General features: G+C 41.6%; 3 protein-coding genes across 8 annotated transcripts in view; 2 read left to right on the top strand and 1 right to left on the bottom strand.

Annotated features, from left to right (window-relative positions):
- The first annotated feature begins 2199 nt into the window (after positions 1–2199).
- On the top strand, positions 2200–3696 carry nudt15 (nudix (nucleoside diphosphate linked moiety X)-type motif 15). Its single transcript, XM_085397708.1, has 3 exons — positions 2200–2449; positions 3215–3408; positions 3513–3696. Exons 1-3 carry the CDS (start codon positions 2301–2303, stop codon positions 3620–3622), a joined length of 453 nt encoding a protein of 150 aa, XP_085253834.1. The 5' UTR covers positions 2200–2300; the 3' UTR covers positions 3623–3696.
- Positions 3697–3852: 156 nt separating this feature from the next.
- Positions 3853–16590, bottom strand: part of cpo (carboxypeptidase O) — a 15554-nt gene continuing 2816 nt past the window's right edge. The window contains exons 5-9 of the mRNA XM_085397709.1: positions 16360–16476; positions 15979–16072; positions 7272–7474; positions 4647–4731; positions 3853–4530 (exon numbers count right to left, since the gene is read on the bottom strand). Coding sequence (XP_085253835.1) covers positions 4265–4530; positions 4647–4731; positions 7272–7474; positions 15979–16072; positions 16360–16476 — 765 coding nt within the window. The 3' untranslated portion in view covers positions 3853–4264. The remainder of the gene's footprint in view (positions 4531–4646; positions 4732–7271; positions 7475–15978; positions 16073–16359; positions 16477–16590) is intronic.
- Positions 8668–16590, top strand: part of LOC146642452 (carboxypeptidase O-like) — a 25876-nt gene continuing 17953 nt past the window's right edge. For 3 of the 6 annotated variants that reach the window (XM_085397706.1, XM_085397701.1, XM_085397703.1), the window contains exons 1-2: positions 8669–9070; positions 9270–9361. Coding sequence is in view for 2 of the 6 variants with exons in the window: in XM_085397701.1 (XP_085253827.1) it covers positions 9325–9361 (37 nt within the window). In the remaining 4 variants the exon portion in view is untranslated. Of the gene's footprint in view, positions 9071–9269; positions 9362–16590 lie in introns of all 6 variants that reach the window. The other 3 variants (XM_085397702.1, XM_085397705.1, XM_085397704.1) reach the window with 3 other exon arrangements.

Raw genomic sequence — 16590 nt, 5'->3', positions numbered from 1 at the left:
AGAAGTTTGTTTTAAAAGAAAATGAATTAAAACATCTTATAAAATGAACTACATCTATAAATAAAAACAAGACATTTAAATTTTGTTTCCAAGACATTCGTGTGTTGCTGAGATATCAACTGATGCTGAATTAAGGCCAGGGCTTTGCATTTCAACGGTGCTAGTCCTGTCTTCCCCGAGTCCACCTGAGACTCAACATTTTTACAGTGTTCACGTTGCTATCACTTATTCAAGTTATTTGTATTGCTAAATGTTTACAGGATATTTATTAAAAAAATAAATATAGAAATGTCAGAATAGCTGAAAGTTGTCTGGGGACAGAATATATTGTTTGTTAGTAAAACAGTGTGGTAAAAGTTTTCATTAACCAATGAGTAGCTTTGAACACAGAAAGTGTCTACAATGAGTTATGTTCAATTAATCCCTGCAAAATTCATGCTGACTGTTCAGTTTCAGTATTTTTTCCCCCATAGTTACCTCTGGGGTACGTCAGTGAGATGGATAGCTCTAATATTTACATCAGTGTTGGGGAACTCCAGGTCTCAAGGGCCGGTGTCCTGCAGGTTTTAGGTGTGTCCTTGATCCAACACATCTGATTTAAATGGCTAAATGACCTCCTCTTGAAGTTCTCCAGAGCCCTGGTAATGAACTAATCATCTGATTCAGGTGTGCTGACCCAGGATTATATCTAAAACCCACAGGACACCAGCCCTTGAGGCCTGGAGTTCCCCCACCCCTGATCTTAGGAAGCCCCGCCCACCTGCTGTTGAAATATTTTGTTTGTGAAAGGCAACACGTCAGTTTAGCTTTAAGGAAAGGTCAAGGGAGTAAAAAAAAAAAAAAAAAAAGATACTTGTAGAAGTCTCAAAAACACATAAAATCTCTATGTATCAAAAATGATACAGGGGGTAACCCACTGAAGCACTGTGGCATGACCTAATAAGGCATGTTCAATTAAGACATCTGAGAAATACTGACAACCTAAAATAGTTTTGTAGGACTGTCCAAAATATATCAGCATCTTTCTGCAAGTTTCATGAGCAGCTATAGAACACATCTGATGGAGGGTGTTGCAATTAAACAATGAAAAATAGTCAGCTTTCAGGTGTCTGTCCAAAAGACTGGGCACAGTTACTTTCCCAAAATGTCTCACTACCAGCATCAGCCTCCTTGAAAATAGGCACAAATAGTGCAAATCCAAATCCAGCTAATTTGTGTATTTTAACCAGCTTCCTTTCTGCCCATTATGCACTGTTTATTTTGGCCTCATTTATTTGGGAGGTTGCTCTGACTCCTTTTAATCTGCAGTTTCACAAAAGCTTTTACTGGATAATGACAGACTTCCTTTTGATCAGACAGTAAATGTGACACTACAAATAATACTCACCAACAAATTTTCACCGGGAACAGACTGGAAAGTAAAAAAAAAAAAAACCCGACACGTTTGCACGGTCATCTTTGAATAAGACTTAACTTTGGGTGAGGAACATGTCAGCTAAAGCAGCAGTAGGCAGGAGAGAGGATGTGGTGGGTATCTTTGGGCAGTAAAAAATTTTTTTCTTTAATATAAATGTTTTGTGCTCAGAGTCTGATGACTTTTCACACCATGATTGATGTCTACATGCTGGAAAAACAGTGGTAATTACAACGCTAACACAGTGTGAGCCTGTACCATAATCGGAAAACCCATTAAATATATTTGTTTTCCTCTCCACATGAGGATTTAAACTGCTGTTGCACATATCCAACTATTATCTTCCTGACCTTTTCTCTGCATTGTGTTTGCCTTCAAATAACTGAACTATTTGTCAGTTGAAATCTTTTAAATAAATAAAGACTGCTGAACTGTAACTTTATCATGAATAAAGTAGTTTCTGAGCCCCTAATCTCCACTATTGTACACTTTTATACCTGAACTCAGGTCTTTTATTAGTGTAACTACAACCACTCACTAGATGGCAGTGCTGCACTCATGTTAAAGCAATAGCCTGTAAATAACCCGTTCCACTTGCCGAATGTTGACAAAAGTGAACAATGTGCGAGTCATTTCTATTTAACTAAATTAAAAAGAAGCGGATAAATAGAACTAATAATATAAGGTAGTATATCGGCTTATCACTGTTGCTACCCAGATTGACGGAATAAAAACGACTTAACGCTAACTCAAGAACAGACACGGCTTGCTTTAAGCGAACACGGAAGTACAAGGTGGAGACGCTTCTCTACTGTGTAGCATAGCGGTGTTGCGTGATTTGAACTAACTTGTTTTCATTTCGGAGCCATTTTTCAGTTTCGTTCAGATGCCAAATAATGTCGTTAAACGTCCTGGAGTCGGGGTCGGGGTGCTGGTAACGGACTCTGCTCACCCAGGCTGTGTACTCTTGGGCAAACGGAAGAGTGCGGTGGGAAAAGGGACATACCAGCTCCCAGGAGGTCACCTGGAGTTCGGGTATACATTGACGTTGTAGACTCCATTCATAAATCTGACATAGTTTTCTTCTTCTTCTTTCTCTTTAATTAAAGTGGTTGGCGTGCGACAACCAGGTGTAGTTCCGTCCCCTAACCGGCTGAAATATGGGGACGAGAGGTCCCACACCATCTTTATCCCATTACTTGTGATATATGCTAATGGGGCATTCTTCTCTGCTTGATCAGCTCAGATTTGCCTTAAAACTTTATGGTGAAAAGTTTTGATATATGTAATGATTGCTGCTAAATTTTTAGCTTCATTTATCAAATAGTTTTTACGTTATATTTAATTAAAAATGGTTTCTGGACCCATTTCCAATATGTTTTGTTGCACTTTAACGTCTGACGCAATGTTTGAGCATAAATGCGTCTACTGTCATACCAACCTTCTGCATATCCTCCTTCACAACAGCCACCAGTCATATTTGTGGTTTTCCTCTTTGCCTCCTGCCTGGGAGCACAATCTCTACCACTTCATCCAGCTTGCTCTGCAATTCCTCTCTCTTCCATATACATCCAAACTTTGGACCAAAACATTTTTTTGGCAAATTGGAAATTGTGAACAGATTACATTTTCTCAGTATAAAAATGAAAACAAAACAACTCAGGAGTGCTGCTAATTTTTTTTTTTGCACTCCCATGCATGCAGACAATGGAGGCAGAAAGAGCTGAAATAGCCTTAGAAGCCCGTTAATGTACTTTAGCTAATGTTAAATAAGATGTTATTTTTTTATTTCATTCAAAGGGAGACTTGGGAGGAATGTGCCCACAGAGAGGTGCTGGAAGAAGCTGGGGTGGGTTTGGTGAACACCCACTTTGCATCAGTAGTTAACGCCATCAAGCTGGAGGAACAGTACCATTATGTTACCATATTCATGCAAGGAGAGTTGGACAGGCAGTCAGGAGAGCCACAAAACCTGGAACCAGACAAAAATGAAGGTATGTGAAGTGGGACTGCTGTTTTTCAGTGGGGGGAAAGCACCTCCACTAAGCACCCAGTGAGCAGCTGATGAAACAAAATGTGTTGCTTTCTCATTTTGCAGGCTGGATGTGGACACGCTGGGATGATTTTCCTCCAGAGCAGCAGCTCTTCATGCCACTGGCCCGCTTGAGGCAACAAGGCTTTCAACCATTCAGGAACAAAGACAGTTGACCCTGAAACTTCCAGTTATATTATGAAAAACTGTTAATCCACAAGGATAATACAGGAACACTGTTTAAAAACCGCTGTTGTCTCACATGTCTTTTTTTTTTATTTTTTATATTGCATACTGTATTTTCTGAAATAATGCAATAAATCTCAGTGACCCTGACCTCAAGGTCAGAGTGAAGTTTTGTGAAAATCTCGTGAATGCAATAACTTGAGAAAAAGGCAAGGCAGGATTTTGAAATTCATACCAGAGGTGCAGCTACTGGAGGCTGAGGGGTTGCACTCGCCACTGCCAGTATTTTTATTTAAGGCATTCAAGTTTCTCAGTTTGTTAGCCTTGACAAACAAACAATGCAAGAAAAAAGTGCATTTTACACAATGTTTATGTCCTAATATTATTGGGGAGAATCACTTTCTTTAAACCTTGTGAAAAAGGACATTTGCTGAGGAGATGCTCTGTAAGTACTATTCTATTTATTATAAAAGAAAATTTGAGTACAAGAATTCTACATTAACTGTTCTTTTTCTTTCCAGCAAATACTGAACCTTTAAAGCTTATCCTGTTTCTAAATCTGACTTTGAGGTGAAGAACTAAATATGAGTGCCTTATACAGCAGGATGGCTGAAATCAAACAGCTCTCCACCTCACATGAGGGTGGCTCCAGTGACACCCGCTGCTAACAGTATGGACCAAAGGGTCACAGCAGCGTTGGCTACAGCACCGCTAAAGGTCTTGTCGTGGGCATAGGTGATGATGTGCAGAGCCCCGCTGTAGGCCTCCTCACAGGTAGGCTGGATCTGGTCTTCAGGAAGCTCGAAGCTGTATGTCCCGTTATCTCTGAGCTCAAAGGTGAAGGTTAAGGGGATCCCCTGCATTCGAGCCCAGTCTCTGGATGAACCAGAGTTGGCGTCTGGAGAAAGAGTTTAGCAGTTACATTTCTGAACCACCTAAAAATCCTTCAAACATAATATTTAAAGATATGGGCAGTTTATTTTATTATAATTAGCAGCTGATTTGTAAACTCACATAGTACATCAGGCGAGGCTCCTACAGTGTAGTTCATCCCGTGAACCTTCCAAATTGCTTCTGCTGCACCCTTTCCGACCATCATCTGAGGAATTAGAAAGGAATTTTTGCATACAGTCACTTAAACATGAGTCCACAGAATCTGGAGGTGTATGTTTTCATTAATAAAAGTTCAGAGGAAAGATATGAGATGCCACTAACTGTATAAGGCAATCAATACTGTTTTAAAAGTTATGGTGCTCCATGAGTATTTGTGACCTACTGTTCCCTTATCCTATTCTATATGTTTATCCTTTGATTCTGCTGGAGTAGCTTTGCATGATTTATGGTTCATCTTAATCCTTTTTGTACAGAAGTTAATGCTGGGTTTGGAAAGTGAAGATACCCAAGTATAGATATACTGAAATCAGACTAGTGTTAATAAAACTTCCAAATTAATTTGTACTGTAAGCTCCAGTAGATTTATTGGACAGGCTGTGATCAGTTCAGCTGTGTTGTTACTCCTCTTAAAATTTACTGTTCTTTGTGGACTTTGAGTTTTCATGCATCTATAATGGCTGCTTTCCAGCCTCTACTCAGTTAAAAGCAATTAAAAGTACTGAATCATCAACGCAAGTTAGAGAGCATTATTTTTCTTTATATTTTCTTTTGGTAACTAAGACTCAGTCGTGTAATTTTAATATCAGCTAGCTAAATAAAATCTAGCAAAGCCAGACATATAAAAATGTCTTTACATTATCTGGTATGGGATGGCTGAAATAACAAGTGTGCATGGGACATGGTGTCACATGGTTTATATTATGATTGATTATTTTTCACCTGCAAATGTTCCACATCAAAATGGTCCTACTAGATTCATCTTAATCACAACAAACGATCTGCATCAGGAGTTTAAAAATTATATGTAATCTCAGAAAATACACTCTCCAAAACCAAAGTAAGTTTTGTACCTTTTAAGAGGTAATGCAGAATTTCACTGCTGTACTTATTTGTATTTTACAGAGATCTTTCCTAAAGCTCTGTTGACAATTTTGTACCACAAAGTAAAGGTAAAACAATGAACTCTTTTTTCTTTTTTTTTTTAAAGTAGAAAATTGGTTACATGACAATGCATTAATTTATTTTGATACAGTTAAAAAAAAAATATTATACATCATACTGTTGGAAACAGATTAGTGTTTATATTAGCTCATTCACAATATTACTGACCGCTAAAAGCTTTATCTAACCCATATCTAAAGTCAGCTTGACCTACATGTCTTTGGAGGGTGGGAGGAAGCTGGAACCAGTCACCAGGCACCGGGATGAGTGTGACAACACTAATGTCTGCCCCACTAGGCTGCCATTATACAAGACTGATATGAAATGAAACTTGTCAGAATGCTATATATATGTCTTTTATTTAACAGCAAAAACTTAAACCCTTGTAGCTGTTCTATATATCTGCGATTCACTGATGGGTGACGTGAATAGCAGTGATTATCTCTTCATCATGGCACCTGTTTGTGGGTACAATGTATTAGGGATCAAGTAAACAATTTGTTCTCAGAATTGAAGTGTTAGAAGCAGAAAAGTGGGCAAGCTTAAGTGAGTAATTGAGTAACAGGCCACACAACTGGGTAATCTTAAAACTACAGCTCTTGTGAGGTGTTCCTGGTCTGCGGTGGTCAGTATCTATCAAAAGTTGTCCAAGAAGAAAACATTGGTGAAACAGCAACAGGGTCATCGGTGGCCAAGTCTCACTGAAGCATGTGGCTTCAGGCTGGCCTGTTTGGTCTGCTCCCACAGACAAGCTACTGTAGCTCAAATTGTTAGACAAATGTAACGCTGATTCTGATAGAAAGGTGTCAGAATACCCGGTTCATCACAGTTTCTTTTGTATGGGGCGACATAACTGTAGACCAGTCATGTTGCACCAGGATGCAGAGGCAGACAGAGGCAGTGTGATGCAATTTCCTGCTGGGAAACCTTGGGTTCTACCACATGGATGGAAGGACTGACAGTACTATCTACCTACCTACCTAAGTATTGTTGCAGGCCGTGTACACCCTTTCATTTTATGGTTACAGTATTCCGTGGTGGCTCTGGCCTCTTTCAGGAAGAACAATGGAAAACTGGTTCAGGAATTACTTGAGGAACACAACAATGAGTTTGAGGTTTGGGCTCTGCCTCCAAATTCCCAAGATCTCAATCCAATCAAGCATCTGTGGGATGAGCTTGACAAACAAGTCCAATTCTTGAAGGCCCCACTTTGGAACTTACAGGACTTAAAAGATCTCATGCATCTTGTTGTCAATCTGGGAACTACTTTGGGAAAGATGAGAGTCTTTATCAGTGATTTATTTTGAGTGTTTTGGATTCCTAACAAGATTAGAAGAATTGAATCCCTAAACGACCAACCAAAGTTTGGTATTTTGGCTCCAGATTTTTGACCCAATACCTCATCTGCACTGTTCTTTCTTGGCACATGAGGATGAATTTAATGTCCTAGTGCATTTACCCATTTCCTTACTTGCTATCCTCTTTATTAATGTAAATGCACACAGATATAACCATTGTCAAGCTATAAAGAGTGTCTCAGAAAAGTGTAAAAAAATGCATCACTATATTTGTTGATATAAATACCAGCTCATTATAATTGGGGGCAGTGTAGTTGGGGTGTCCATAGGGAACCAGGATCAGCTGGCCGTAGGAGTGGATGGTGAGGAAACACAGGAAGATGTCCTTTTGGCTTCCTACAAAGTCAGTTACAGCCTTGGCCTCAGGCTCAGATGTTGGTTTGGTTCCAGGGTAGGTGTTTGAGCAACAGTCAAATGATACCCCAACGGCTGTGCAGGCAAAGAAGGAGAATATGAATTGCATATAATATTAACATGATTATTTTCACATTCTATTAACACAAGTTTACCTTTTGAAGTAGTAGTAACCCCTGGACTGAAGAATTAGGATACAAATTACAGTTCCTCTTTAGGCTGCTTCCCAAAGTGAGTCAAACCTCATAGACTCCTGTTTTAATTGTTTTTTTGTTTTTGTTTTTATAGACAAGTAGTTAAACAGTGTCTCACCGTTGCTAATTCAAGTCACTGAACTGCATATCGCTATTGTTTTTGCTGTTTGTTGCTGTTGCGATATTTGCAATGGAATTATCTAACAGGTAATGTAGCCTGGTACGTGGATGAGCGGTGATTAAAGTTCTGGTATTTTATCAGTTTTGTTGCTTAGTAATAATTGACAGATATGTGTGTCTATACTTAATGGAGCTTGCTAACAAAGCCAATAGCTTTAGCAGATAACTTTGTACTCTACCCTCATCTTCAAATACTTGTGACTCTAAAAAAAACAAAATGGAAGTGACCAAATGCTGAGGCTTCAAAATGGAGTCCAAAGTCTCTAGGTGATGTCATGATATACACTTTGACCTTTGGAGCATATATCTATAACTTATAAACGTTTTTTGGCTACTTGGTTCAAACATCAAACAAAATATGAGTCTGTTAACATTGTTTCCTATTCACGGATGAGGTTTAATGGTTTTTGTATAGCGTGATAAGCTAAAGCTACATTAGCATTAGCATCTTGATTTTGGCAAATTGGAGGAAGCAAAGTTTAGTGTTTTCTTTGCTTTCATCTTTACTTTTAGCATGTCTTTCTCCACTAAGCAACACTGAACTTCAATACTAGCATGTATGTAGATACAGTCACTGTAAAAAGGAAGTTGTCATGATCCTGGGTTTTGTACCCTCTTCAACAAGATGGCGCCGAGTATGGCAGCCTCGTTGCGAGCTCCCCCAAGCAACAGCTTTTTTCTGTGTTTAATTTTACTTTTCCTTCATTTTTTCGCGAGTAGCACATGTCTCCTTGTGTACGACCGACAAACCTTACTGGACATAAAATACGGTCTTTCTTATAACTTTCCGGAGTTCAAGTTTTGCAACACGGACGCTCCGTTTGCAGACCCCCCATTCATCTCACCTGAGACGCCTTTGTTCTCTGGCCCTGGAGGCCGCAAACGCCGACGGAGAGGGAGAAGATCTGGCGTTCTGGTTCGACTGAGACGGCGCACTAACAGACCACCGTTACACAGTTTATTACTGGCTAATGTGCAGTCCAGGGGCGGAGCGTGGGGGTGGCTTACTGGGCTTAAGCCCGGGTTGTTTTGTCAGAAGCCCGGGGTCTTTTGGAGTGTAATTTTTTCATAGTTAGATGCCTGACTGACAACTGTATAAAACAAAAGGTACACACAATATTCGAAGCACATAGTGCACACTGTGGGAGTTTACGACTGTGCGTGAATCCCCCCTGATATTGGTATGATCTGAGCTCAGGCACTAAGCGACTGAGCGAGAGGGCGGGGCAGCTGCTGCCTGTGTGCGCTGTTGGAGAGACGGAGCCAGCCATACTAAGGAGAGCTAAAGTTTGACCAGGTACCAAATCAAATCATTCGTACCGTACAAATAATGTAAATATGATGGTGAATCACGAAAGATTGATATCAAACTGATCACTTGACCAATATTACGTTACTTGCTCTTCAAGTGAATCAACAAATGGCGAAATGAAAAGCTGAACAAATGCTATTTTTTAGAGAGTCTTAGCTTACATGTGTTTATTTCATATTTTCAGTTGTTTCCCTCCACGGCTAAATAAATCTGTTTCAGTAATGCACTGATATACAAGAATGGACATAAGGAGCTTCTTTCAAAGAAAAAACTCAGGTAGTATTTTATATATTATGCTTTGGATGTTGTTCAGTATATTCCTATGCAAAACAAGAGGAACTTCAACACACAGCAGTGTATTCACAGTTGAAACCAGATATTTACACTTTATGGAAAACACAAGAACATTTTTTTACTGTACAACATCAATTTAGAGTAAACTTGTTTTGTTTTGGATAAATAAATATTGAAATATCTTTTGAATTAGTTAAATGTCAGAATAAAGAGAGACAGAGCTTCTATTTTAATCACTTTCATCAAATTTAGGAGTACATGTACACTAAGTTTAGTGTTAATTAATAAGAAAACTGCAGACGATTCCATTCTGAGCTGAAGAAGCTTCTGATTAGTTAGTAGAGTCCATGTGAGTAAACTGGTGGCACAGCTGTGGATGCATATAAGGCAAAACACAGAGCCTGTTTCTGTGACATGGGAAAATCAAGAGATGTCAACCAAAACACCAGGAAAAGAACTGTGGAGCTCCATAAGTGTGGCTCAAGTTTGAATACAATTTGGTGCCATTTACAATTAAGAAATACAGACAGTTTCTCTCTTTACTCTTAAAGTTAACAAATATGTTATTGATAAATAATATATTTATCAATCTAAAAAACAAACAAACATTTAGTCTGATTTGATGTTACAATTAAAAAAGTGTTTTGATCTGAAGAGTGTGTAAATATCTGGTTTAAACTGTATATTTGATGATTGTCAGCACAAAGAGGGAGAGAGAGGAACAGAGAGGGAACAAGAGCAGGTGAGCCACACATGTTAGTCAAATGGTCGTTTACCAAGAGTATCACCGTATCATAGGTCCTCATGTATCTCGTACCAAGTGTTTCTTTTTAGGTTTACTATTTTTCAAATTCTATATTTATTAAGTTTTGCAGGCTTGTTTGCACAACAAGGCTAAATAATTATATAAACTTTTCTCAATCTAAATAGTGTACTTTGGTAGAATTAAAAAAATAAGTGTAGTGCAGGTCTATGATGATTTTTAGTGCTACTATCATCTAGTTCTGATTCTGGTTCTGTTTTGGTTAAGTCCTCAGTAGTCCTGATTTTGAACTGTTGTAGTCCTGTTTTAATTCCGGATCAGTTCTGGGTCTGGTTGAATTGGGGTTTAGTCCTCATGTCTTGATAAAGCCCCGACTTTGTTCTGCCTCGCTGCTTAATTAAAAAACTAGTTTAAGGTGTCCTGCAGATGTGATATATATTTTTCCCTATATGAAGTCATTTTTTTTTAAACAAAACTCAAAACAGAGCCTATTAATCTTTCAGTCATTTCTACCCCCCCCCCCCCCCAAAAAAAAAAAAAAAAGCCCTAAGCCCCGGGTGTTTTAAATGTCTGGCTCCGCCTCTGGTGCAGTCTCTGGAGAACAAGCTGTGCGAGCTTCGGGCACGGATCTCATTCCAGCGAGAGATGCGGGACTGCTGCGTGATCTGCCTCACAGAAACCTGGCTATCGGACAAGGTACCGGACTCCGCAATACAACTACGTGCATCGCGCGGACAGGTCACAGGATCTTACTGGGAAAAGCAGAGGCGGTGGTGTATGTTTCATGATCAACAACAGCTGGTGTGATTATGCGAACGTGCACCCGGTCAAATCCTTCTGCTCACCGGACCTGGAGTACCTGATGGTTAAGTGCCGGCCATTCTGGCTACCGAGGGAATTTACAGCAGTGATTATTATGGCTGTTTACATTCCCCCACAAGCCGACACTGACCGAGCACTCAGGGAACTGTACAGCGCGATCAGCAGCGAGGAAACCGCACACCCAGAGGCAGTGTTTATCACGACCGGGGACTTTAATAAGGGAAACCTGAAGAAAGTCTCACCCAAACTCCACCAACACATCCACTTCAACACTCGTGGAGACTGGCTACTTGACCACTGCTACACCTCTTTCCGGGATGCGTACAAAACCCTCCCCCGCGCCCCATTCGGCCAATCAGATCTCCGCTCCATCCTGCTCCTGCCCGCCTACAGGCAGAAGCTGAAACAGGAAGCTCCAACCCGGAGGGCGGTGCACTGTTGGACGGACCAATCGGAGTCTGCGCTGCGGGACTGTTTTGATCACGCGGACTGGGAAATGTTTCACGTGGCTGCTAGGGACATTGATGAGTACACAGACTCAGTCTGCGGATTTATCAGGAAATGCGTGGAAGATGTTGTCCCATCCAGAACAGTTAAATCCTTCCCAAATCAAAAACCCTGGATTAACGGAGATGTTCGCGCGGCACGGAGCACCGCCTTTGCCTCCGCGAACACATCGGACTACAAACACGCACATTACCAACTCCGGAAGACGATCAAAGCAGCCAAACGTGAGTACAGGGACAGGGTGGAGCAACAGTTTGACAACCCTCGGAGTATGTGGCAGGGACTAAACACGATCGCAGACTTTAGAGGGAAAACCAGCACACCGCAGACCACGGCCTCTCTGTGTGAGGATCTAAACGTATTCTACGCTAGATTCGACACAGCGAACACCATGAGACCGGACAGTGTGCGCACCGCGGATGACGTCAGTGCGCACACTGTGTCTGAGGAGGATGTGCGGAAGTGCTTCAGGAAGGTGAACGCACGCAAAGCTACTGGTCCGGACGGGATTCCCGGCCGCGTCCTCAGGTCATGCGCGGCTCAGCTGGCTGGAGTGTTCACACACATCTTCAACCTTTCCCTCTCTCTGTCTGTAGTCCCAGCCTGCTTCAAAATGGCCACCATCGTCCCTGTACCCAAATCCTCCACCATCTCCTCATTGAACGACTGGCGACCTGTAGCCCTGACCCCCATCGTGAGCAAATGCTTCGAGAAGCTGGTCAGGGACTTCATCCGCTCTGCACTACCCGACTCACTGGACCCTCTACAGTTCGCATACCGCCACAACAGGTCCACTGATGATGCCATAGCCCTGACACTACATACTGCCCTGTCACACCTGGAGAAGAGAGACACGTATGTGAGAATGCTGTTTGTAGATTACAGCTCAGCATTCAATACCATCGTTCCCTCGAAGCTGGACAGGAAACTGCAGGATCTAGGACTGAGCAGCTCCCTCTGCAGCTGGATCCTTAGCTTCCTGTCTGACAGACGCCAAGTGGTCAGACTGGGCAGCATCATCCCCCATCACACTGAACACTGGTGCTCCACAGGGGTGTGTACTGAGCCCTCTCCTATACTCACTCTACACCTACGACTGCACAGCCACTAACAACTCCAACATCATTGTGAAGTTTGCGGACGACACTACAGTGGTAGGTCTTATCACCAACGGTGATGAGACGGCCTACAGGGAGGAGGTCAGCGCCCTGACCCACTGGTGTCAAGACAACCATCTCACCCTCAACGTCGCAAAGACAAAGGAGTTGATAGTGGACTTCCGGAGGTGCAGAGAAGTACACACCCCCATCACCATCAACGGCGCTGCTGTGGAGAGAGTGAGCAGCTTCCGGTTCCTTGGTGTACATCTGGCTGAGGATCTTACGTGGTCAGTACACACAAACAAAACAGTGAAGAAGGCGCAGCAGCGCCTCTTCTTTCTCAGGAGACTGAAAAGATTCGGCATGAGCCCCCGCATCCTCAGGACCTTCTATCACTGTGCCATTGAGAGCATCCTCACTGGATGCATCACCACCTGGTATGGCAACAGCACCGCCTACAACTGCAAAGCTCTCCAGCGAGTAGTGCGGTGCTCTGAACGGATAATTGGAGGTGAGCTTCCCTCCCTCCAAGACATCTACAGGAAGCGGTGCCTGAGGAAAGCGGGGAGGATCATCAAGGACTCCAGTCACCCCAGCCATAAACTGTTCAGACTACTTCCATCAGGAAGGAGGTTCTGCAGCATCCGGTCCCGTACCAGCAGACTGACAGACAGCTTCTTCCACCAGGCCATCAGACTGCTGAACACTTCATAGACACCTCAGCTTCACTACTGGAACTTTAACATTATGCACTCCATACTGTACAGTAATGCCACTGTTTTGCACATGTCTCAACTCTGTATATTTTTATATATTTTATTTATTGTTTACTCTATTTAACTTGTAAAATATGTGTACGTACACACACACACACACACACACACACACACACACACACACACACACACACACACACACACACACACAGAAAAATATTTAGTATACACATCCAGGAATGCATATACTATTATATATTGTACATATATTTATTCGTTTCAGATGTAGCCATTCTTGTATTTTGCTTGTTTACATTCTTGTATTTTGCACAACTCTGTTGCTTGTGAAGCTCGCACACAAGAATTTCACTCACATGTGCTGTACCAATGTACCTGCACATGTGATGTGACAATAAAAGTGATTTGATTTGATTTGATTTGATACCCAGCGTTTTCTGTTTGGGACTCCGTTTTCTGTTTGATTTTTCCCATTTGACTTTGTTGTAGTGTTCAGTTCAAATATTACCTTAGGCTTAGGTTTTCATTACCTTAGGTTTTCATTCTGATTTTGTATTGAGCCCTCCTATGTTCCCCAGGCCTAGCTTGTGTTTCTGATGTGTCTGTGTTTAGTCAGTTTTGTCTTCGTGTTTACTTTGGCCTGCTAAATTCCTGTGTTTTAATCTTAGTGTTAGTTTCCTGTTTTATTTTGATAGTCTCTTATCCTTCAGGTTTTGTGTTCCCCCTTGCTCTTTAATTGATTCTGTTCACCTGTGCCTTGTTTTCCCCAGCTTTGTCTCTTTCCCTGATAAACCTCATGTCTATTTAAGTCCTCAGTTTCCCTTTGATCTTTGCCATGTCATCATTCCTGTTGTCAGTTTAAGTCGTGTGTCTTGTTGTTTTGTATTTTGTTTGCGAGCTGCAGCATTAAAGCTGTTTGAGTTCAATTAAGCCTGACTGCCAAGTCAGAATTAAGAGAGTAAGTAGCAGCCAGGCCCTGCTAATCAGATTCACTACATTAATTGGTCATCAGCAAGTCTGAGCCCCTCTATAAAAGTTGCCAGTTTGCTGGTTTGGAGAACTCAGGTGTGTGTTACCACAATGCCAAGAACAAAAGACATCAGCAGTCTTCTTAGAGAAGTAATAGTTGCTGTCCATTAATTTGGGAGAGCTTATAATAGCATTTCCAGAGAGTTTGAAGCTCATCATTCCACACTGAGAGAGATTATTCACAAGTTAAAACATTCAAGACCGTTGCCAATCTTCCCAGGACATCCCAGCCAATTCATTACAAAATGGGAGGTGATGATTTGGGCTTCTTTGGCAGCCACAGGACCTGGGAACCTGGCAGTCACTGAGTCAGCTTTGTTCATCTGACATGTAATAACTTAGAACTTTACCATGACTCCTGTGTTGTGACAGTGTTGTCTGATTAATGAAATGTGTGCACTTCATTGTCATGTATATAGGGAATAAGAGTAATGCACACTTAAAGATGTGTGTTTAAGTCTGTGAAGGTTCTCAGTCATCCAGGTCATCGTAGTCTAAAGAGCTTGGAAAGAAAAGCATCTGGACTTCTTTGGTAAATGGTCTGCATTTGTATTGGACCCCAAAGCGCTTCACACTACATTCAGTCATCCACCCATTCACACACTGGTGATGGCAGCTACATTGTAGCCACAGCTGCCCTGGGGCGCACTGACAGAGGCGAGGCTGCCGGACACTGGCGCCACCGGGCCCTCTGACCACCACCAGTAGGCAGGTCAAAATCAGCCAAGGTTTTGGGTGGAACCGCTGTGAAACCTAGCCCCACCTTATCATAAATTCCTGAGGTCAAAAGGCCCAGGATGTGAGTGGGCATTAACATTGACATCCTCAAACAAGAGGACCTTTCGAGGAAGCCGATGTTCACATTTTGGACAGAGAAGACAGACGGTTTGAAAGAGGAGTAAAAGAAGCCATTTATATGCACTGTGAACGACCATCTTTGAACAGAGGAGGTGGTTTACGACACCAACTGTCTGCCATCTATAATCCAGATTTGTGATCCCTTCCCAGATGGTTTAACGCCCACTCACACCCTGGGCCTTTTCACCTCAGGAAATCACATGATAGGACACCTGAAACCTTGGCTGATTGTGACCTACACCCGTTTTCACACCTTCACTCATGTGATTAGGTAGAGGATCAATAGGGGGTCCATGACCCTCTTGGGGACACTCCCATAGGGCTTAAATCTGGGACTCTCCACCAGTTGCTCTTAGAACTGAAGAAGCTTCTCGGATGAGAGGTGAAATGTCTTCAAGCAGCTTAAAGAAGTCCAGACGCTTTTCTTTCTAAGCTCCTTAGACTACGATGTGTATTTAAGTTATCTCAGGCAGTCTGTCTTTCATTTTTGATGTTTATGTAGTGTCTGAGTTTAGCTAGGAACCAGTTCTTTTGAGAAGACACTGATGAATCTTAGAATTGTACATAAAACTGTGATGCATATGGTTTAAGCACAGATTGGTGGAAAAGAGTTTCATTAATAAAACCAGTGAGTCACAGAAATAAGGTAAAAGATGCCAAAAGTTCTCCAAAGACCTGAGGAGAGTTTCATGCTTGGCCATAATTTCAAAAACAGCAATAAAAAAATAAATAAAAAGGAAAGACTGCAACGATCAGCTTTCACTGAAGAACAGCTGCATCACTCACTTCCCCAGTTGGCATCAAAGTTGCGGTTGAGATCGGTGCCATAGCAGCTGCAGTCCTCAGGACCTGGTGACCTGTTCTTCCTCCACAGTCGAGTCTGAGTGGAGCAAAATGTTCAGTCAGTCATAAATAGAATGGCAGCACAACATTTTTGTAGATATTAAATGCTTCCTGTGATTGATGCTGTTCATTATTATTCCATGTGTCTTACTGTAAAAACATTAGATTATTTTGTACTTGAAGGTTTTTGAGCAATAATCATCCTATTATATCCTGTTCATCTGTGGTTTGAGATCCTGAGTGCACAACCCTAGAAATGTAATTGGATAAATATCTATCTATTTAATATTTAATTTAATATATCTATCAAATACGAGGACTGACCGTCTTATTTTCCCACGTGTAGATGTAGCCGTCTATATTGAGCACTGGAGTGACGTAGAAGTCCACGTTCTTCATCATCTCTTCCATTTTGGCATCTGTTTTGTATGTCTGCAGAATCTGTTTGGAACAGACGAACACACATCAGGGGCAGGCTGACACACTGGAGGACATTTAGTTATTAAATTAGATTCATTTTGTCAGACAGGATGTTTTCTCCTCACAACAGAAAAC

The sequence above is a fragment of the Rhamphochromis longiceps genome, linkage group LG23 (assembly GCF_057381845.1).
Source record: "Rhamphochromis longiceps isolate RC_006_pf linkage group LG23, R_longiceps_female_GT1.1, whole genome shotgun sequence".
Classification (NCBI taxonomy): Eukaryota; Metazoa; Chordata; class Actinopteri; order Cichliformes; family Cichlidae; genus Rhamphochromis; species Rhamphochromis longiceps.
Note: the sequence above shows the minus strand (reverse complement) of the source record. Positions and strands in the feature narration are given on the sequence as shown.